Source organism: Strongylocentrotus purpuratus, unplaced genomic scaffold, assembly GCF_000002235.5.
Source record: "Strongylocentrotus purpuratus isolate Spur 01 unplaced genomic scaffold, Spur_5.0 spur5_scaffold_2, whole genome shotgun sequence".
NCBI lineage: Eukaryota > Metazoa > Echinodermata > Echinoidea > Camarodonta > Strongylocentrotidae > Strongylocentrotus > Strongylocentrotus purpuratus.
This window is the reverse complement of record NW_022145605.1, coordinates 30,311,752-30,336,036: the sequence shown is the minus strand read 5'-3', so window position 1 is coordinate 30,336,036 and position 24,285 is coordinate 30,311,752. Positions and strand designations below refer to the sequence as shown.

Below are 24,285 nucleotides of genomic sequence, written 5' to 3'. Positions count from 1 at the left end.
TCAGAAAAGGTTGATCATCTAGCATATAAGTATTGGTGTGTACTGCAACGTTGTGGAATCATCAAAATGATAAGAAATTTGCCCCAGTCTTGGTAAAGTTACAAGCACTGTACACAGAAAGATGTACCGTATATGGGACTACGTGATATCTATCCAGTCCGGATAGATATAATTTACCACATATATCAATTAGAAGGCGGTTTCCCGGCAAAATTTGTATCATCACATATTAGTCAAAACATATTCTTTCACATGGTTGGTAATAAGAGATTCCATTTCATTTTTTGAGAGGGGGGCGTTTTCCAAAATGGTCTAGACCTTTAATACGAACATGCCTATTTCTTAAATGATGGATCAGCTCAGCAGTGTCTCTTCACTGCAGGTTAGACGATGTTCGTTTGTTTAACTGGTCCAGCATGACAGTGTTACAAAAGTGATACACTCTCTCAAAGAGTGACATCTCAATATACATGCACAGCATGTATGAGTGAGAATATATAGTTTTCCTTTCGACCCACATCGGTCATTGTCAACGAATTCAGCTTCCGTCTGCTGGCCCATTTTCATATCAAAATTTAAAATGCTCTTGCCTTGGTTCATATACTGTAGAAAATAGATACCAATAGAGCTCATTGTCTGTTGCATAAAACCATGCAGACATCAGAAAAAATCTGTAGCTTTTTGTCTATCAGGAGCAGTCCTTTTTGGTAAATTGAGCAAATTGTCCGTCAAACTGGGTGGTTCTGAGTGACTTCTTGAGGATGCTGGACTTGCGTTGACCGACTGACCGCGCCTTGAGGCCGGTGACTTCCCGGGGGTCGAGCCGGGCGTCCTGTTGGGGGTCCCACCAAGAGAGGGTGTCCTACTACCGACCGAGCGTTGGGGAGATGGTGTGTAGCTTGCCCTGAGTGCCTTGTCCGCAGGACCGACGCTTTTTTGGACGAGCTTCTGCGCCGCTGATGACAGCGATCGTATCCGTTCCATTGGGCTCGCTGAACCGAATCGACTGGGTGACGGGCTGCACAGGGCAAAGACAATAGGGCAATTCCACGGTAACGGAAGGACAAGATTTTTGAACTTCAGGTTCATACTAAAAGAAATGTTTTATTAGTATGTATTAAACTATGGGGAACAAAATGTGTTTCAGTCAAGTGGAAAGCTTCATCAACTTCACAAAGTTTGGATAAACACTAATTAACTGGAAAAACCATGTCCATTTTTATGTCCTTCCGTTACCGAGATAATTAATATGCACATTCTTAAACTACTTAATTATAATGACAATTTTTTTGGGGAGAATTAAAGGCACTTATATAGGTATTATATCTGTACTGTTTCACATCTTATACTAATAAAACAGTTCTTTTAGTATGAACCTGAAGTTCAAAAATCTTGTCTGAGTGTCCTTCCGGACTTCCTTCCGGCGTTACCGTGGAATTGCCCAATAAAGACTTAATCTTCTTTATCATTGTGGTATAATGCTGCTCTGATGCACAAAATACTAGGAAATACAGTGCAACGGTAGAACAACATTCTGATTTCATGAGACTGTTGTGCCCAGGAAAGAAAAAGGAATTACATGTATATCTGAAGCTCGGATGGTGAGAAGTTCTGCCTCTACTAGGGTAGATTACTATAAACTTCTCATTTTTCTTTCTTTTAATCTTAGCCAACATAACAGGTATTTATCTACATCTACATTGCATTGGTCATCTAGACCTTTTCCTCTCTTTGCTTATCTCTCTCTTCCTCCCCCTCTCTCACTCTCTGTCTGTCTGTCTGTCTGTCTCTCCCTCCCTCTCTGTCTGTCTCTCTCTCCCTCCCTCTCTCTCCCCCTCTCTCTCTCTCTGTCCCTCTCTCTCTCTTCCTCGTTTACTTCAGGTGAAGAACGTACATAGATACATGAAATCTGACCACGCAGCCTACCTGACAATGTTCTTGGTGACTCTCTTCAAGGCTTCTTCCTTCTTGGCTCGATTCTTCTTGGTGACCTTATCGACCAGTGATAGACCAAGCTTCTCCTTCCTCGGAACACCAGGCATCTACACACATCAAAACAGAGAAATATCATTCACAGGAAGTGTCACTGTAACTGAATGACACAAAAATACTTAGGGTGGTATTCTCGAAAGCGGACTAACTTTACTCCACGGTTTAATCCTCCGACTAAGTATGGAATGCTAAGTGTCCATATGAATATATTTTTGAAAAATTTAATATGTCCCTAAATTACCATGATAACATAACTATTTCATAGTTATATTGTTGTTTATCAATTATGTTATTACATTTTATTTTAATTTAGTGACAGATTAAATTATTCAAAAACATATTCATATGGTCATTTGGCATTCCATACTTAGTCGGAGGATTAAACCATGGACTAAAGTTAGTCCACTTTCGAGAATACCACCCTTTGTTTCAACATGTTAATATCCTTTTTGTTGGTACATCACTTTATTGATACTTCAGCAATAAAAGAGCAGAGACATTATGACAAAAGGCATATAAAGGAAAGGAGAATATAATTAAAAAAGCCCAGGTCTTGACCGGTTGATTAATGGTCCATGCAAGGCAGGTAACATAAAAAGATACAAATATAAGATTACTAGTGCAAAAAGATTTATCACAATTAAATAACCAGTGGCTAAATAAGTGTCCACAAAAGGTACCATATTACATAAGTCGGGTGATAAGTATCTGCAGTAATTACACGCCTGCACCTAATTTCCTATCGCAGCTATTCAAGTGATACAGATATCAATTTACACTGGCGCTGCCCCGATTATTATATTGCTTCTATTAAGCTATTATTATCTGGTTGAATTGCTCCTATAATCCATCCCGGCCCCCCCACTCAGTGTTATTTAGGGTACGCATATGCTCGTTCCCTCTTTTTGAAAGCACCCCCTATCTGAGGACTGCCAACATTTCCGAACCCCCCCCTTTCGCGGGCTTTTCGCGGGCTTTTCCTGCCTTGGAGACCCCCCTAAATCATGAAAAATGGTCAATGTACCCCCCTTAATTCGGAATAATTTCTTAGGAGTGCAAAGAGATGAGAGAGAAAAAGAAAAACACACCCCCTTTTTAAAGAAATCTCCGGGTGAAAAGTCAAATACACCCCTTTTTTTTACAATTCTCGGGCCGGACTTTGTCGCACGAAAAGTACCCCTTTACCGGACATTTTGGCAACACGCATGCGGTCATTTCGAACCCTGAGTGGGGGGGGGGGGGCCGGGATATCCATGTATTCATTGTTCTGATACAATGTACGTTCTAAATGTATTATTGGTTAACAAACAAAAAAGTAAAACACAAATTCTACAAATTATTATGTGCATATATATGTAAAGCACTTTCCATTATTATTATTATTATTTTTTTTTTTTCTTCAAATTTTTATTGATTTTCGAAATTTTTTGTAACATTACAAAAACAACAATCATACAAGAATTAAATAATTGTATACCATTAAAAGAACAATAATCAAATGCGAATCACTGTAACAATTACCAAAAAAAAACCAACAACAATCAAACAAACAAACAAACAGACCTGATGTAAAAACTAAAAAATCAGTCTCGGGTGGTTTGAACTGTATCATTATCAAAATATAATTATGGATAATTAAAATAAATTCTCAATAGGGGACCATTTTCTATAGTGCATGTTTTCTTTGTGCTTTTGTTTAGCAATTACCAATTCTATATGTCTGATTTTGCAAATAAACGTTTCAAAACCTATGAAACTTACTACTAAATTCCTGCATTTCTGAATATAAATGTATCTCTTCAATAAGATAATTAAGTGATTTAATAATATTTTATGTGGTCCCTTCCAATCCTTTATGAATCCAAACATCATTATTATTATTATTATGATGGTTAACATATTAGAAGAATAACAAATCTGAGGAGAAAATTGAAATATATCTCAAGGATATGCATACCTTGAACTGTGGTCCTCTGACTATTTGTACGGGTGTGTCACCTCCGTCCAATCTGAAAGGCGATCCTTCTATCTCACCCCAGGTCATCATTGGAGATTCGTTCACACCTGGCATAGCGAGAACAAACATTGGTTAGGTGAAAAGTGGGCAAACTTCACAGACAATGCATTTTAGGGGGGCGGGGGGGGGGGGGGGGGGGGGGGGTGTTTCACAAAGATCCTAAGTTGAACTTATCTCTTAGTTGGACTTAAAGCTAAACACCAGTTATGGTCATGCGACTGCATTGTGAAAGAAACGTTGTGAAATCGATCAGAAAAGGTTGATCATCTAGCATAGATGTACTGCAAGGTTCTGGAATCATCAAAATGATAAGAAATTTGGCCAAGTCTTCATAAAGTTAGTAGCACTGTACACAGAAAGATGTATATGGGACTACACACACGTGCACGACACATGCATTTCATATCTCTCAACAGGCAAGAGATACACTAATTTACCAAATATATCAATTAGTAGGCGGTTTCCCGGCAACATTTTTATCATCATGTAATATTCAAAACATACTCTTTCACATGATTGGTAATAAGAGCTTCCATTTCATTTTTTGAAATTGGGGCATTTCCAATACTGGTCTTTACCTTTAACAATTGTGGAAAGCTGTTAGCATCTATGAAAATATTTTGTAAAATTTATCTTAAAAGGCATAAAGTGTTGATAATCAAATTATTCATATTTTCTATTATGAAGGAGATTTCATGTTCTTAACGTGGAATTCATAAAAGTCTAAAATACTTTAATTCATGCTTTTGAATATATTTTAAATTGGGCCTACAAATGGCTCTCCATAAATGTTTAAAGTTTAACTTAGACTTAAGTTTGACTTTAGAATCTTTGTGAAACACCACCCAGAAAAGATTTCTATGACATATCCATATTTAATCACTTGTGGGGGTTTCGGTGTCTGTGTCCGGACATCTTCTTTAGAAGTGTATTGACAAACTGAAGCTAGCTGCCAATTTTCCAATCGCATGATGTCAGACAATTGGCATAATATATGCAGAGCTGCCAACCTTTGGAAGTACAAATTAGTACTCAGCACCTCCAAAATTAGTATTTTACCATCAAAATTAGTATTTTTCAACCGGCCTTCCTTTCACCTATTAAAAACCTATGGATGTCGTAACGAGGCGCAAATGCATACCATAAAGACCATATTTTAGAGATACATTTGATGTGAAACACACCAATTAAAACACCAAAAATTAACCCAGAAGAAAGAAAGAGGATAAATACTGTTGCAAACTGTGGAATATATCAGACATACCAACACCAGAGATGCCAACTTTTGGAAATCAGAAATAGGGAGGATTTGAAAACGACACCAAATAATGTGCGCTGAGCGCAGATCTCGAGCGCGGAGCGCCCGACTATGCGGCCGGGGTCCAGGGCCCGCCTTAGGGCCCTGGAAGCTCTGGGGTTCTAGATGCTCTCTGGTGCAATATGAGCCTTATTTTGGAGCATTTTACATGTGTAATTAGTTAAACAATTCCCATAAAATAAAAAAAAAACATACAAATTGTACAAAATGCATGATGAATACCTCTTTCAGACTTCAAAATAGATCTACTAGACTACAGCAGGTCTACTGGATACTGTATTCGGTCTTATACATGTACTTCTGAGACCATTTCTTGGTCTTCTTTTGTTGATTATGCTATTCCTTGTCAATATCCACGCATTGTTTGAAACTTTGAATAGTCCTTTCATGTTCTACCTCGAGACTCGACTATCTTCAATTCCAGCGTCCGCTCACACATCGCGCGGTCGGGACCGCCGGCCTAATCTGCAGTGAAATCCCAGTAGGCATATCGCATGCAGCTGCAACATGCAAGATGAATTTCTCTTTCAGACTTCTGAATACACAGGTACTGGATACTGGATTCGGTCTTATAGTACTTTTGTGAACTTTTCTTGGTCTTCTTTTGCTGATTTCCCGCCATTCTGTGTCAATATCCACGCATTATACGCCGAAATGGTCCTTCGATGTTCCACTGCGCGACTTGACTATCTTCAACTCCGGCGGCCGCTCACACATCGCGGCGCCGGGACCGCCGGGCTGGTCCGCAGTGAAGTCCCGTTAGTCATATCGCATGCAGCTGCAAGGTATGCGCGCTGCTGAGCTAATCTTTCGCTGCTCCTTATTTTGTTTGCTTTTACGTAGAATTCGGTAGCAGCGAACATAGTTGAATTACTACATGGTAAAGTTAGCAGACGATATTTCTCATGAATTCAGACTTTTGGAAGGCATTTTCGTATTTTCGTATTCCCTTCGGATTTTCGTAACAAATACAAATTTTTCGTAACAGTTGGCAGCTCTGTATATGGAAAAGGAAAAAGTGGGGGAAAAAGGGAAGGTTCCAGACCTCTCACAACTCACCAGGTGCCGGAGATGGAGTAGCCACAAAGCCATACCCGTTGACCTTAGGACCGTCCGCAGGGGTCAGCTCTTTCCCGTCCGATCCGACCCTGCCATTGTGTCTGCTTGGTCCTGCTAGACCAGACAGGCTCTCGGGTCTCGTGAAGGGGTCAGAGGTCAATCGAGTGTTGGTGTGGGCGATCTCCGTCTCGGGTTTCTGCAGGATCTTCTCGGCGAGGCTCGCTTCGACACCTGGGGGGTGTTAATTTGTCATCAGTGACAAATGACAGTTTTTGTTATAAGCTACTGGAATCCTTGCTTCTGATTGGGAATCAACAGATTTGTCACTGATTTTTGTCATTTGTCATTAAAAAAAGGCTTTGTGAAACAGGTCCCAGGAACATGAAAGGGATCACAGGTTCAGCTTTTGTGCAATTTTGTGGAAGTACTGTGATATATATATGCAAATGTACAATTTTTTTTCAATTTTCAAATTTGTAAACGTAGTGTTCTAAAGGAGGAAAATTAATGAAGCCGCTTGGAGGGCTATTCTTTTTCTTAGTACATCTAACGCCAACAGTTATCAGCTCTAGTGTGTTCAGGCTTTACTGGAGCCCTCTTGCATATGAATGGGAAAGTCAACCTTGACAGTTGGTTTCAATAAAAGCACAAAAGCAATAATTTTAAGTCAAAATTGTTAAATCCCTGAAGGTTCATTTATGACTTATAAACTAGCCACATACTGTAAGAGCCAGGGGTATCAGAATCCACTTATAATTTGTTGTTTATGTTGTGAGCCTTGTCTTACGAATGTTTGACACCAACTACATAAAATTTCAACCTAGGAGTATCAGGTGACTGACAAAAACCTTGAGGAACCAGTTACGACCATTGAAAAACATGCAGAAAACTGCCAAAAGCCTTTCTACATGGAGCTCTACGAGCATTGTCGGCCAAGCGGTTGTTGCCACTCTAGTGTGACTTAGGCTTTAGATGAGCTTGCACTCTTGATTCATGTACATACCTTCAGGCACATACATGAGGGCATTCTTGGCCTCATACTTCCACCCAATCACATTGTTGCTCCTGGAATCGATGGTGAGCTGCTCGGCGCTCTTCAGTTTCAGCATGTCCTCATTCTGTGCTGCATGGTTGAGCTCTGCTTCGTACAGCCAGGCATGCTTGTGTCGATGCTTGTCCTCCGCCTTGGCCATAATGTCCCGGAACGATGCGTTGTCTTCGCTGGTGTACTTGGTGAGATACTTGTCCAGGGTTACCGATGTATCGCTCTCAGCTAGATATTAACATAAGATGATAGAAAGTAATCAATTCAAATGCATGACTTAATCATACTGTTTGAATTATAATTTGATCTGGGCAGTGTTTCACGAAACCATCATGAGCACAAGTTTGCTGAAAGCCCACTGAAACCTGTGCACTAAACTTAAAGGCACACTGTCCTACTTGTAGCTACTTGCTCCCTCTATATAGAAAACTTCCCAAATCGGTGCCTGTTGGTCCCCCATGATCCTCTTTTTCTTATGTTAAATGAGAGCTGAGTTAATGAGATAGCCACCTGTCACAATGACCTCGATGGCTCACTGGGTGGTCTAATCCCTTCTTGCTGAAGTAGTAAAGCCTCCCTTTAACACAAGGCATGTTGGTGAACTTGTACTTATTCATTTGTTTATTTGTTTGGTATAGAACCTACCGAGTAGGGGTCTATTTTGCCCTCTTGTTTTTTTAATCAACTACTGCTATGCTCATTTCCTGTAAGGGTAAATGGAGGCATGTCCTTCCTCACAATTCGCTCTTTTGCCGCTTCTGTACTTTTTACCATCCTGTACTGAATCAGGGGGAAAATATACACAGGGGCTCAGGGTGAATTACCCCTGAAATAAAGAAAAAAAGAGCCCCCGAAAGTCATTAAAGAGCCCCAAAATATTTGCATAGAGTTCAATGCAAAACAAATTAAAGAGTATTATTTTCATGCAAGCACACTTGAAAAGTAGCCCCCAAAATGTTTTAATTCTTTTTTTCCTGTACTGAATGTATGAGTGACTATTTCTGGTACTTATTCCACGGTCAATGAAACCCTTCAGAGACTTACGTTTCTCCAATTTGGTCAAGTCCGTGTCTCTTGGGGGCATATCCTCGTTCTTGTATTCATCTGCTGTAGTCCCCGGGGTGTCCTGTGCGTTGAACTGTCCCAGTACGGGGGTTTCAAACGTTGATGGGGTTTGTTCTCCCTCTGTTGGTGAAAAAAAAACACATCATCAAAGAATGAAACTAAAATGTATTGATGACATTACAAATTTCAATTAGGAATACTGTCTTTCCTTTATTTTGATGGTATTTACCTGATTCTATTAATAGAACATGTGTCACTTAACAATCAAACTCCACTAATTAAGCCTTTACTCAGAGCCACAAATATGGGTGGGTTCCTTATGTAAGTGGGTCACCAAAAATGTCACAAATTGGGTCACTAATTTATGGAATTACCCATAATCTAAAAATACATTTTACATTGAACAATCAAATAAATATCATACAGTACTAATTAAAAATGTATATTTTCTATTAAGAACACAAATTGACTTGTTGTTTTCAATTCAAACTAAACTAGAGTTTGTTAAAACAAACAATGTACATGTTCATGTACACATATTTATTATTATTACTGGTAACATTTATTTCCTCCTCAACGGTACAATATGAAACACAATGTATATATAAATTGTAACAATGACTTCATCATAGAGTATACAGTAAATAATTCAGATAACAGAAGGAGGTGAAAACCCGAAAAGCATAGCTTGAGTTGGGAACGCCTATAATAAGTTAACACAGTTACTGAGAGAGCATTATAAATATTATTATGAAAATTACATTATTGTATAACAGAATGCTGATGGGAAAGAAAAAATAGTAAATGGAAGAAAAACTGAACACATAGTACATTTAATGACATCAGGGAGGATTATCATACCTTGCATGGGAGTGAGAGAAGATGTTCCCGGTCTGGATGTCCGGCAGGTGGACGCATACTTGATGGCCAGCTCTCGCATCTTGACCAGATCGTTCCGCTCCATCGCTTCCATGTATTCATGCTGAGCCTTCAACTTCTTAAGGTCCGGGAAGAAGTCGCGCTGGATGATATTTTCCAAGTCCTTCAAAGTGATTGATATCGATATGAACTTGCCATTAAAACTAAGCACAAATTTATCACAAAATATGTATATTTTGGGGAAAGAAAGAGACAATGTTTGTTAACGAAATAAAAAATTGGTGGAATAATTATGTATCTCATTTCCCTGCTGAGCCTTCAACTTCATAAGGTCTGGGAAGAAGTTGTGCGGTATGATCTTATTCAATCCTTCAAAGTGGCTTTTTAAATAAAGAACTATTAAAGGTAGGCTTTACTACTTCAGCAAGAAGGGATTAGACCGCCCAGCGAGCCAGCGAGGTCACTGTGACAGGTGGCTATCTCATTAACTCAGCTCTCATTTAACATAAGAAAACGAGGATCAGGGGGACCAACAGGCACCGATTGGGGAAGTTTTCTATATAGAGGGAGCAAGTAGCTACAAGTAGGACAGTGTGCCTTTAATGACTTGCACTGATAACCATTTCTTAGATATTTTTTTTGAGAAGGTGCGGATATTAATTCTTTTAAAGACCGTCACCACTACTGGGCCAGAAGGGATTAGACCACACAGAGAGCCATCGAGGTCACTGTGACAGGTGGCTATCTCATTAACTCAGCTCTCATTTAACATAAGAAAAAGAGGATCATGGGGGACCAACAGGCACCGATTGGGGAAGTTTTCTATATAGAGGGAGCAAGTAGCTACAAGTATGGCAGTGTGCCTTTAAAGCTCAAGAATTTTGATGGAGGTACAAGTATTCAAAGGCAATGTATACAAAGAAGATCTTTCAGCATGAAGATACAGTAGAGAGTTTGTAAGAGTTGGCAGGTCAAACATTTACTTTATCTTATTATTTACATGCACATACATGTAGAAGACACTTAAAACAGGAAATGTCATTCTTGAACACCTCCAATTTAGAAAAATCACAAGTTGAGTGTTTAATTCTTCTTGTGATGTATTCCTCAGTTGTTTGTATCAATTACATTTTAGCTCGTTCCTAATCATACTTTACAGATTTAAAACATATCCTGGACTTTAACAAAAAATTCCTGTTGGAATGGTGAGTGAATGAGATTAGATTCCAGAACAGAAAATCCTTCCAGCAAATGCAGTGCACACTGGCAGTCCAGAGAACTTCCAGACTCCAGGTACTACTCCTGAGAGATCTAATACCCTTATCCCATTAAACCTCACTTTTCTTCCTTACAATGCTTGCAATCTTTAGATCATCTTTGTGATAGCATGCATAGCCCTTTCAAGATTACTTGAAGGAGAAGAAATGACTGGAATACTTACACTAACAAACACCTCTTCATCCAGAACTTTTCTTTTATCTGGTTTCCTCTGCTTCTCCCACGCTGCTTTAGGTGGCACAACAACCAGGGATTTGTCATCTGCTTTTACAAGAGCCATCTCAAACAATGGCGTCACAGAACAACTGCCCAGGAAGTTAACCTCAGTTCCTAACTTCCTATACCTTCAAATATGGTATTTGTCAATCTGGAACAAAAGATAACATCTCTGAATTGTCTCTTCATTTTTAATATTGGCTCAACGATTTACAACAGAACAGGGGGGAGGGGGAGGGGGAGGGGGAGGGGGAGGGGGAGGGGGAGGGGGAGGGGGAGGGGAGGGGAGGGGAGGGGAGGGGAGGGGAGGGGAGGGGGAGGGGGAGGGGGAGGGGGAGAAGGAGAAGGAGGAGGAGGAGGAGAAGGAGGAGAAGGAGGAGAAGGAGAAGGAGAAGGAGAAGGAGAAGAAGAAGAAGAAGAAGAAGAAGAAGAAGAAGAAGAAGAAGAAGAAGAAGAAGAAGAAAAAGAACCGGAGACTGGAAGAATAATAATAAGAAGAAGAAGAAGAAGAAGAAGAAGAAGAAGAAGAAGAAGAAGAAGAAGAAGAAGAAGAAGAAGAAAAGGAACTGGAGACTGGAAGAAGAAGAAGAGAAGAACGTCATGTTTCAAGAGCAAGTTGTTGAAGAAGAAGAACATTGAAGAAGAAAAGGGAAACAAGAAGGAAAAGCATTGGGCGCCTTTTTCAACCTGATCCATGAAACCCATAATAGCAGTGCAGAACTCACTAGATTTTGGGTGATTTGACACGAATATGAAGCCATGTATGACTGAGAATATAGAGTCTAGTATTTCAGTAGTAAGAGCGAGCTTCATCTACAATGGTAGACCGAAAGCTTCAGTCTCTATAATCGTCGGTTGTTCCACTGAGACTACGTCTGGCTCCACTAGACCTCCGGTTATAGAGACTGAATGACCGCCTATGCCATCGTATGTTGAAGATATCACGGCTAGATTTTAGCCATTAGGCCCCTCCCACAAACATGACAAACTTGCCACGGCCGTATTGTTATGCCCCCAAAATCCCCCAAAATGTCATTTTACCTCGTGCATATCCAATTTTAAATTAGGCCTAGGCTATAATACATCGGTTCCACTTACTAACTTGATTGAAATAATCCGTTTAATGGTCCCTTTTAAGGAAATTATGGGTCAAAATCGACATCCATGTTGAAAATCTTGCAAGCCGTGTTAAATTCTCGCTGCCGTCAATCTCATCCCTTCTAGTCTACGCCGAAGGCAAAATGATTATGAAGGAAAAACTGTGCGCCATCTACACGTTCGTAATGGCGTTATCACAGCCTAATTTAAAATTGGATATGCACGAGGTAAAATGACATTTTGGGGGATTTTGGGGGCATAACAATACGGCCGTGGCAAGTTTGTCATGTTTGTGGGAGGGGCCTAACGGCTAAAATCTAGCCGTGATATCTTCAACATACGATGGCATAGGCGGTCATTCAGTCTCTATAACCGGAGGTCTAGTGGAGCCAGACGTAGTCTCAGTGGAACAACCGACGATTATAGAGACTTAAGCTTTCGGTCTACTACAATGGTAGCCTACACCGATTCGAACTAATGGGACTGAGTAAAGCAAAATAACATCACAGTCCCAAGTTCTGATCGGCATTACGAAAATTGTCAACACGTTAAAATCATGAAGTTCATGTAAATCAATTCTTCCCATTCATTCAAGAACCTAGGTACAACACAGATATTAAAAACGTGAATTAATAACTTACTAAAATACGGATTTTCCTCAGAATAATTATGACGTTACGTTGCGTTGTCCGTACGATCAACAATGGCGTGGTACATGGTACGAATATAAAAATACCAGTCATGCCCTCTGTGTGTTCTGTATTAGTGATTGATTGATTGATTGATTTTTATTCGACAAGCTTCCAACATACAACAATATACAATAATAACAGATCAAAAAAAGTCAGCTTGAACAGGATAACCCACGAAAGCTCGAGAGCTTATTTCCAGTGGGGTCCCTTACAGACATGTATAAAATTAATAAGTTAAAATAGTAATATTTACAGACAGATAAGAAAATTAAAAGAACTACTTATTAAAGATAATAATAACAACATTTAAACTGATGATAGAAATGATATTAAGTACAAGAAGAAAAAGAAGAAGGAGAAGAAGAAAAAGAGGAGAAGGAAGAAGAGGAAAATAATGATGAATTTGTAGAAATTCTATAACGTACGAAAACATAAGTATATACAACATGAAAAAGTATGAACCGACAGAAGAATAAAAATTTCAATCATATAACATGTCATTCACTTCTCTTCTCTGACTGTCAAGTATTAGGTATTCCTTTAATTTCCTCTTAAAATGATCATAGTTTCCTATTTCTTTTACACCATTGGGAAGGGAATTCCAATGTTTTATGGCATTGTAATAAAACGAATTTCCAATACTACCTACTCTTTCAGGTAAGTTAAAGTTGAATCGTCTATTTCTTGTATTATAATCATGTACGTCAGTAACAAGATCGAAGTTGGATCGAATATAATGATTCGACCTAGTATGGTATATTTTATGCACATGATGCAATACGAGTTGTTTTGATCTTTGGTCGACTTCAAGAAAACCAGCTTTAGAAAGTTCGCTGTAGCCAACATGAGTTCTTGGACCAGAACAGTTGATAAATCTCACCATTTTGTTCTGTATAATCTTCAACTTCTTTTGATCTGACTTGTTTATGTTACTATACCATGCAGGGTTAGCATAGTCAAATAAACATTGAATAAGAGCAAAACAGAGTGTACGTCTTGCTTTTAAATCCATACAACTTTGATATCTGTACAAAAATTTCAGACGAGAATTTGCTTTTTTTACAACTGATTCTACTAAAGATGAAAATGAAATTGCGCTAGCCAACTCAATGCCTAAATACTTCACAGACTCTTTTCTCTTGATTGCTTGATTATTGTGTGTCACTTTGAATTCAAATGACTTTTTAGAACTACTTTTAGAACAAAATAAAATGCTTTCTGTTTTTCCCAAGTGTAAAGAAAGCTTATTATCAGTCATCCAATCGACACACGTAGACAGCTGTTCACTGAGCTTTTCCTCAATATATTTAGGATCAGGATTTGAATAGAGTAGTACGCTGTCATCTGCGTACAATAATAGTTTGAAGTCTTTTATACAAATACACATATCATTTATATAACTTGAAAATAGAATTGGGCCTAAAATGCTTCCCTGAGGAACACCGCAAGTTATAGGCATTAGTTTGGAACGAATATCATGAATGGCCACTACTTGGTGCCGATTAGATAAGTAGGATCTAAACCAATCTAAACTTGCCTTATCAAAACCCATTAGTTGTAACTTCTTCAATAAGACGCAATGATTAACTGTATCAAAAGCTTTTTGCAGATCAAGGAGCACCATACCAACAAAGCGCCCTTGGGAAGTTTCTCTCCTCAAATAATCAGTCAAATGAATTAGACATGTTTCAGTCGAATAATCATGTCGAAAACCAGATTGAAATTCATAAATTATATCATTTTCTTTGAAGTATCTTTCAATTTGAACACAGACCGATTTTTCTAGAATCTTTGATGCTACGCTTAAAACACTAATAGGTCTATAGTTGCTAACATCAGTTTTATCTTTCTTTTTATAAAGTGGAGTCACTTTTGCTATTTTCATATCCTCTGGAAAAGTACTCGTCAAGATAGATAGGTTCATTAAGTAACTTAGAGGCTTAAATAAAACCTTCGCACCATCTTTTAGAAATTTAGCTGGAATCAAGTCTAACCCAGTACTTTTTGATACATTCAACTTACGTAACTCTTTGAAAACAAATTGTTCACTGATTGGTAATAACTCGAAGCTGTTTTCACGTACACCTTTTCTTTCGTAAAAGTCACGAATACAATCATTGTCTGCGCTGAAAAAGTCTTTGGAAGGGGGGAGTTTGTCTACTAATTTGGCAGCCACATTTGTGAAATGAGAATTGAATTCATCAGCGATGGCCATCTTATCATGACATAATTCCCCATCAATTTTAATGACAGATTCTTGTTCTTTTCGCTTCTTATTTTTCAATCCTAAGCTTTTTAGATTCTGCCAAAGTTTTTTCGAATCTTGTTTATTTTCTTCTATCTTGTTTTGTAAGTAAACGAGTTTAGCCTTTTTCACCTCTCTTTGGACCATATTTCTTAATACTCTGTATCTTTTATAGAGCTTCTCATCTTTTGCTTTTTTCCTCCATTTTTTGTATACTATATTTCTCTCTTGAATTAGGGAAAGAATATCTTTAGTCACCCAAGTTTCTGATCTTTGTTTTATTCTTATCCGTTTCAGTGGCGCTATCATATTCAAATTTGAGATAAAAACATGTTGAAATATTGACCATGCCTCATTTACATCTGTACAGTCAGTTATTCGTGACCAATCAACAACAGATAGTTGAAGATTGAAAGACTCTTCTGTATATTTTTTCATGGATCTGATATCATTAGTCCTGTGATGACCTATAGCCAGTCTAACATTTTTCCGTGTACAGAAAGTAAAATAATGGTCGCTAATACCTAGATCAATGACACCACTTTGACTTATTTTATTTTCTTTGGTACAACCAATATGATCCAATAGAGAAGAACATGTAGGTGTAACGCGTGTTGCCTCTTTAATGAGTTGACTAAACCCATGAAGACTCAACAAGTCAATATATTTTTTAGCCAGTGGCGATTTGCGAAGAAGACAAATATTCATGTCTCCTAAAAGAATTATTTCGTCATCCTTTTTTAATGTATCAAGAATATTGGACAATTTCTCGATAAACAAATTGTTTTTCGGAGGTCGATACAGAACGCCAACAACAATTGGTTTTGATCTTGGTATAAGCAAATTTATCCACAGGGATTCCGTATCTCCAGTACTTATAGCATCCATAATATTAAATGCAATATCATTTTTGATATAGAAACATACACCACCTCCAGAGCCAGAGGATCGATCATGGCGTATGATTTTATATCCGTCTATTTCAATTTCTTCATCATTTATGGAATTGTTTAACCATGTTTCAGTGAAAGCAATAATAGACAGCCTTTTTCTTTTAAAAAGAATTCTAAGTTCCGATATCTTGTTTAGAATAGACCTCACATTGAGGTGTAAAAAATGAAGACCTTTAATTTTAAACTTTTCTTCAAATTCTTGAAAAAGAGAAATGTTTTCATCTTTGAGGTTTGGCTGAATTATTCTTGCTATCGCTTGCTTTTCAGGTGTAACGCGCGTTACCTTAAAATAGTTTTCTTTTAGTCTATCCTCGTTTTGGCTTTCTTTCTCTAAACAATCGTCAGTAAATATTGATTTACTGACGAACATTACAAGAACGCGAACATTACAAGAACGAGTTGTACAAGTTTCAAAAACTCTAGCACGTTTATTACTCCAATCAAGCTACCTCGGCCTAAATTTCATCGCATACAAAGAAGGGGAATTGTCAATAGTTCGGCCAAATTTCTGTTGGTTGAACATGGATCTATATGAACCAAAATTATTAGTGATAATAATAAAATATTGATAATAATGATAATGATAATAATGATAATGGGATTATTAATAATAAAGATCAAAATTTCACTAATAATAACCCGGATATAGTGCAATGACAAAAATAGATGCACGAACCCCTTAAAAGCCCCCAATTATAAACCCCTCCAAAATTATTAAAATATATAAATTATTTGCCTTTAAAAAAAAAAAAACACAAACAAATTGTAGAAACAGAGAAGATGTCAGGATACATTTCGATCAGCAAATTACTTCCAAACACTTCAGAGAAAACACGCATGTTAATTATTACATGGTTTCAATCGACCTTATCCTTTTTTAGCGTTCAGTCGAACACGGCCCACCTCCTTTCTGAAGCATTTTAGTTTGAATTTAGCCGTAGTAGTATACTAGATGACAAACACAAAAATAGTAATTCGTCTCTCAATGTTTTCATTTCTCAAATATTATTGTGTGGCGTACGCAGGGTGGGGGCCATATTAAGCCTATAGTGATGTTGAAGCAAACCATGATATGATGGTGATCAGGTGATGATGATGATGGATATGAAAATGATGATAAGAATAATATAGGTTTTCCCGCCCAACTTCGTAAACTTAGCATCCGAATTAACGTTACGTTCATTCAAGTTCGTGCGAAATTGAATGACTATGTAGATCAACATTCAAAAAGCTAATTGCGTCATTCAATTTGATTTAGTACCATGCGATTTCATACTCTTGCCAAGGAGACGTGAAAAACGAGCATTCAATTTAGAAAAGCGTGCAAAGAGCATTCAAATTCGCGCCGGACAGACGGTGGTATGTCTTCATGCATTCAATTTCGTGATTAGGCATACATATGTGACATTTGTGCAATACTTTTCATTTGACGTTAATTTGTCACTTAATATACTTCTGTTTGAATAGTTTTATGCAAAGTTTACTTGGAGGAATGACATGCGTATTTGTTCTGTCATTACACAAATAACTGTCCCCAGAGAAGGTGCACAATTTGTGACTTCTCTTCTAAGCACAAGCTATAAACAGATCTTGTAGGTAGAGTTCAGGTTTAATAGACACTGACATGATGGAAACAAAATACAATGATGAATAAAGAAAAAGATGTTAAATGAAAAGAAAGAAAGATCACCTACTCAATCAAGATTGATCAATACAAACCATTTAAAAATAACCCCTAAGGCAGTTATAATGAAAAATATGAAGATATGAATAAAGAGATGTTTCAACAAAAATAAAGAATATCGAAAGAAAGAGAAAACGTAAAATACAATATAAATATATCAGACAAATAAGAAGATTGTATGATTTGAAATCATGTCAGAAAAGATCAAAGAGAAAAAGAATAAACAAATGAATATCCGAATGAACATCCAGCCTTATACTTTGATTATGAGGTCTAGTTTTAATTTGAATGACCCGATTGCGAAAGAGGTTGCCCATAGACGAATATGAAACCGCAATTCGCCAAAGAATTCACCTCCCACGCATCATTGGCGAAATTGAACGACCCTTACGCATTTCCAAATTGACTGAACCAAGCTTTAATTTGAATGTGCATGTTTAGAAAATTCGGTGACTCGAAACGAAATTGAATGCAACAAGTTTAAAAATGAAACAGGGGAGCAACTAGTGGAGAAAATTTGCTCGAACATGAGTGCACGTTAATGAAATTGACTGCTGCTTTTACGAAACTGGCCGGGAAAACCTATAGTACATCATAATTTGTATTTATATACATAACAAGTCGCGAATGACATGCAAAATGAATTTCATTCAATTTAGAAGCGAGCAAATAAACATCCAAGACTTGTGTTACAAAATAATGTTGACAAATTAGAGCACATTTTTTTGGGCAAATTATGCCGACCGATACTATACAGCAACTATCAAGTTAAATAAGTTGCTCCGGAAGATATCCCTTTTTTACTCTCCAAAGGTCATAGTACAGTGTCAACTTGATGGTTGCAGTCAGTAGCGTACGCAGGATTTTTTTTTCGAGGATGGGGGGGGGGGGGGGGTGTTAAAATATGAAAATCGCGCCGAAAATTCTTCGACGACTCGACTCAGCCAGCCCCTGAATAAGCGGGGGGGGGGGGGGGGGGGGGAGGGGGTTAAGAGCACTTTTTTTCTTCTTTTTTTTGTCCCGGAATTTGGCAAATTATGTAGCCTCTTGTTGATGCCCTCGCGCTGTTGGAGTCTCTAAATTCTGACGAGCGAAGCGAGTCAGAGAAACCGAGGCGAGTCAGAGAAACCGAGGCGCTTGCGCAAGCGCCTCGGTTTCTCTGACTCGCTTTGCTCGCCAGAATTTAGAGACTCCAACAGCGCGAGTGCATCGACAAGAGGCTACAAATTATGTCGACCGATACTTCGTTCAGTAGGGGGGGGGGGGGGGGGGGTGGTAAGGTCACTTTTTTGTCACCCCCTTTTTTATTTTATTAAAGGGGGGGGGGTTCCTCCAAAACACACACACATAATAAAAAAAAATTGAGGGGGGAGGTTACACCCCAAAACCATCCCCCTGCGTACGCGCCTGGTTGCAATTGTTGTTTTTATTTAGATTTAGGGTGAGGGTATAGATACCTTACGGTGCGAAAGTTGAGGGTTGACCTTGGAGTCATTGTCGCCAACAACTCGATAAACAATCATTGACAAATTATTGTAATTTAATTTGATTTGATTCGATTTATTCTTTTCAATATGAACATAATTCATGTACAAAGTACATATACATTTAATATTGACATAAAACAATACAGGTATAAACTGACAAAATAGAATCATTGAAGAACTAAAAATGATAACGAAACAGTGTTGACCTAACTACGAAAATTGGGTGGGGGGGGGGGGGCGCTTGCTAACAAAAAAGGAATGCTTTTACTAGGCGCTAACCCCTAAAACTTACATCATAATAGAGAGTTTGGGTAACAAAAAAGTGAAAGTTACTAACAGATTCATGGTATGCCTATGATACGATAAATAATATGTTTTATTATACAACACCTGCATGGGTCCTTGTCATTTGATTGGAGGATTGTTGGTGACTTGATATTCAATAGATGTTAGTATTGCACGGGCGTGCATTTTTGGTTATATTCGCCGTGTATTTTTGGTTATAAAAATTATGCAGACTGCATACTAGTACCTCTCTGCCGTGCGCGTATCCCTACGTGAATCTGACGCGAAGGCAATCTGAATGTAATCGAGGAGGCTTGACTCCAACTTTAATTTATCTTTGATATAAGGAGTAAAACATAGATTTTTGTTGATTAACGTTCTATTAGATCTTTTTCGATGTTGTATAAAACTAATAATGAATGTTTTCATTCGTTCAATAGTGCGAATATTTTCATTCGTTGAAAGATTAACGTAAATTATATTCAACGAGGCTGACACCTCGTTGAATAGAATGTTAATATTTAAACTCATGAAAATATTTCAAATGTACCCCCTCTCTCTCTCTCTCTCTCTCTCTCTCTCTCTCTCTCTCTATCTCTCTCTCTCTCTCTCAATGGTGTTCCTTGCTACCCCCTCCGCCTCTCAGTTCCCATCCCCCCTCAATATCCGAATGCCCCCTCCATCCTCCTCTCTCGCTTTCATACATCCGCACAAACCCACACACACACGCTTTCCCTAAAACCGATATTTTTCGTGTCATTCCAAAACAGATGTTTCATTTCGATGTGTATCTTACTTGAGCCATGCTTTCATTTTTTAATTTGCACTACCACACTTACCATTTCAATTCGTAATAACCCATTTAAATGATATTAAATTACAAAAACATTGTCACACAGCTTTTATAGATGCAAGGATATATTTTATTCAAATTTATAAAATGCAATGATTATACTTTATTTAGTAAAAGAGATTCAAGTATACAAAAATATAATAGCAATATTAAAGCAGGCGCGGATCCAGGATTTCTTAGGGGAGGGGGCCCAACTTTTTTTTTTTTTTGCTCCCGAAAATTTGAAAATCGCGCCGGCCGAAAAGTCGCTCAGTGGTGTGGGGGGGCCGGGGTACAGAGCACTTTTTTTTTTTGCTCCCGAAAATTTGAAAAACGCGCCGGCCAAAATTTCGCTCAGTGGGGGGGGGGGGGGGGGGGGGGGGGGGGGGGGGGGGGGGGTAGTGAGCACATTTTTTTTTTTTTTATCCTCAAAAAAAATTTCAATTTGCCCCCCCCCCCCCTTGAGCGCCAGGGGGGGCCCAACCCCCCCCCCCAAAAGTTAAAATGACGTGATTTTACATGATTTTTTTTCTCAAGGGGGGGGGGGGGCGGGCCCCCCCCCCCCCCCCCCTCTGGATCCGCCACTGTATTAAAGTAAAGCGAGATAAATGCAAGCTAAATGCGGGTAAATATCTAGCCAAAGGACGTATTAGTGCCCAGCTAATGCGCAACTAAGGACATAAGTACAAGCCTTTGTTTTGGGGGGTAGAATCCGATACACAATACTCTCGCAGAAAACTGTTTTTTAAATAATTTTTATGCATATATACTAGATTTAAAGTCAAGTAAGTGAACAATGGAGAAAAGGTGAAGAGTTAGATGGTTACCCGAGGCATGAGTGCCTCCCCGCCAGAGCCCTTGTCGGCTTGGTTAAAAAGAATCGAAATTTCTCCTCAGCTCGCCTTTCAAACTCTAAAAATATCATTTGGCCGCCACACCCGGCCGAACGTTAGCTTAAAATACATGTAAGTATATGTAAAAGAGACACTGTAACTATGGCAAGATAAGAGCCCGTCACGAAGAAATCACCCTAAACAACAAGCATAAAAGACTTAATTGCTACCTCGTAAGCCTTGTTCATATATTACACATTATTGTAATGCGGCAATTAAACCGCCATAATAGGAACAAAGAAATCTAAGGCAACTATACAAATCATGGTCGCAAAACTTTCGAAAACAACTTGGAGCAAGCATGCTTATTAAAGTATTTTATTTAAAGCATGTATTTCGCCCGAGCATTTGGATACCAACTATTTGACTTATATGATTTGCAAAATGATATTTCTATGGATGAAATTTACTTTGCATACATGATTTATGTAGGGTATAAAATAGAGTACTGAAATTACCCTCGGGATGATCTCTCGAAAGCCTTTACGATTGTGTCAAGTTTACATATGAATAAATAATAATGACAAGCAGGAAAAGTGAAAGTAGTAGCAACAAGTGCCTAATATTTCCGCAGATCCCCAGAACAACTTTACAATATAAAATTAGTGACACCGGCAAATTCAGGCCACAAACGTCTCCCTATTTAAATGATAAGTACTGTTCATAACACATGCATACATGTTTCAAGTTCCTGAATATATTTTTTTACCACACCGTCAACATTGAGTACTGATCATAGCATGCTAAATAATGATAGTGCGTCTTTAACCAGTGTGTCGATCATCATGGCAGTCTGTTCTAGGCGGATGACGAGTTCTTGTCCGAAACGACTTGACTGTCAAATTCTCTCTCCACTCCCCTGTCCAGCTTATTGTAGTCGTCGACCTCCCTGAGACTGTCATAATCGTCGGCTTCATCGTGGACGCTAGTTGTGCCATTCCCTACTTTCACCTTCAGATAACCGTCACTCGACGTCGGATCCGAGTTGTTTGACTGGACGGCCAACCGCGGTAAAAGTTTGTTGTATTCGTTCGCATTGATGTCTTCCGAGTTTGGCGTTGGGATGGCCGATCGATCGAGTTTGTCGTAGCTGGCGCTTTCATCGACGGAACCCTTCGGTTTCGTGGTAAAATCGGGTTTAGCAGCGATTGCTGGCCTCCGGTTTGCCTCGTCGCCTTTCTCTGAAGGAAGACCCTTACCATGAGGCTGCTTAGCATCACGGAAGGATACTTGAGCGGTATGGAAGCTTCCTCCTTTAGATCCCCCCACCTTAAAATAATACGGGTTATCATCATCACCTTCGCCTGAGTCTTTGCGGTTAGTCACGTCATCTTCATTTTGATTTTGGTTTGCATTGTTTCCCGTCGTGTTCATGATTTGGACCAGATCATACGCATCTTCGGGATCCGTCGACGTCGGGTCAACCCTTGGTCGAACCCCTGACTGAACTCCGGTTCGAAGTCCGGTATTGTTCAGTGACCCTGGTTCGAGCTTGAAATAGTAGTCGCTGTTGGTTTTTTCCGTCGACACCATGAGTAGATCGTAGTCCGAGTCGTCTGGGAGTGGGGACTTCTGACCCAGCCCTTGGTAGTGGTGGGGTAAGGACTGTCCCGCGAGCGTTACGTAGGGGTCGCTACTTTGAGCATCACCCGGATTTGAGGATTTAGGGTCAGCTTTAAGGTTCGGAGGCGAGGATGGGAACTCATAGTGGTGATCACTTTTATCTGCAAACCAAAACACAAATAACGAGATGGCATAAAGATTCGACAACATGATCTTAAAGACTATCCAGTAATCCATAACTAACAAAACTGTATTGTCCTTCTTATAGAAAATCATATTCGCATTTTCATTCTCGCACATTTCAACGAGGCCGAGGGTTGATTCGTAAAAATCTTTGCGAACATTTTAAAGGTAAGTAAACAAAGAAAGTAAATAAACAGGGTGAAAGTTTTTATAATGTATGAAAGAATGTAATTTTATGAGGGAATAAACTAAGACTTGAATTAAATCGAACCAACCAACCAGTGGCATAGCTATAGGGGCAAGGGGAGACAGAGAAACGTGCCCCCCCCCCCCAATGGCAAATAAAAAGAAAGGGAACAGAGAGGGAGGAAGAGAGAGAGAGAGAGAGAGAGAGATGGGAGAGAAGGGAACGTGACAAAAGATGAAAGGACCCGTCCCGCACCCTTCTCTTCAGTGTCATTGTTATTTGCATTTTTCCCAACGCGTAGGACAGGCGCCGCTACCCCCTTCCCTGCCAATGTGCCCTAAATGCCTATATAGACCCATACTTCGCCGCTGGAAACTATAACAGTAAACCGCACTGCGATCATGCGCTAACCCGGCGCAGTCAGACCGCAGTAAGGCAAATTACATGAAACGCTGTTTCTCTTCAAAATTGCCGATGTTTTTTGGTTTGGTTCGAATATTTCGATTCTATCATCATGTACAAATAGAAGACCATGTATACAGTACTGTAATAATGCCAAAAGTCGAGATAACAAGGAAATAATTGTGTACGTAGGGATGTGACAAGTTAAAAAAAATGTTGCATATTGGAAAACTCTTTCTAGAAAGGAGAAACATGAGTTACAAAGATATAGAGTAATAAAGATTTCCCTTGTTCCAATTCTTTGCAGTCATGATAGACCAAAAATGAGAGAAATCTGACGAATATTTTGGGGTCTTACCAAATTATTCATCGGTTTTCTAAATTGATCCTATTTAATCAGATACACTACATGACTAGTTTCCTGTGCATTTTTTAAAACATACATATATCAGAGGAAGTTTAAGTGTAATTTTCTTCATATCGGTTCCGGAAAGGCAATGCAATAGCAGGAAGTGCATTAAAAAAAAAATGCTCTTCATTTTTCAGAATTATGGAAAGGTACATAGATATCAAGACTGTAGGGCTACTTGATATATACTACATCCTGTACTCCAACTCTAAAAAGTTTAATACTAACATCAATAAAATCCTGCTTCTACTACTGTTCTACTGCTGCTGCTGCTGCTACAACTACTACTACTACAACTACTACAAGTACTGATCGTACCTTTTAAACAAATTCAAATCAATTAACTTGTGTATACCTGATCGCATTGTACTAGATCCATGGCCACTTTTAGGTCGTCCTCCTTCAGCCCTGTAAATATTAAACCAAATATTACCAATGGATTACGAGACATTTTGCTTCTGCACTTATGAATACAAAATCTTTGCTGGTTCTTCAAACTTTGA

General features: G+C 38.8%; 2 protein-coding genes across 2 annotated transcripts; both read right to left on the bottom strand.

The window, feature by feature from the left end:
* Positions 1-201: 201 nt before the first annotated feature.
* On the bottom strand, positions 202-12,664 carry LOC115926805 (splicing factor ESS-2 homolog). Its single transcript, XM_030992186.1, has 9 exons — positions 12,609-12,664; positions 10,817-11,020; positions 9,358-9,538; positions 8,476-8,616; positions 7,390-7,659; positions 6,387-6,617; positions 3,950-4,056; positions 1,927-2,042; positions 202-1,018 (listed from the first exon to the last, which is right to left on the bottom strand). The coding sequence occupies exons 2-9, from the start codon at positions 10,931-10,933 to the stop codon at positions 661-663; spliced, it is 1,521 nt and encodes a 506-aa protein (XP_030848046.1). The 5' UTR covers positions 10,934-11,020; positions 12,609-12,664; the 3' UTR covers positions 202-660.
* A 9,142-nt stretch (positions 12,665-21,806) lies between these two features.
* Positions 21,807-24,186, bottom strand: LOC115926804. Its single transcript, XM_030992185.1, has 2 exons — positions 24,138-24,186; positions 21,807-22,762 (listed from the first exon to the last, which is right to left on the bottom strand). Exons 1-2 carry the CDS (start codon positions 24,145-24,147, stop codon positions 21,837-21,839), a joined length of 936 nt encoding a protein of 311 aa, XP_030848045.1. The 5' UTR covers positions 24,148-24,186; the 3' UTR covers positions 21,807-21,836.
* Between the last annotated feature and the right edge of the window lie 99 nt (positions 24,187-24,285).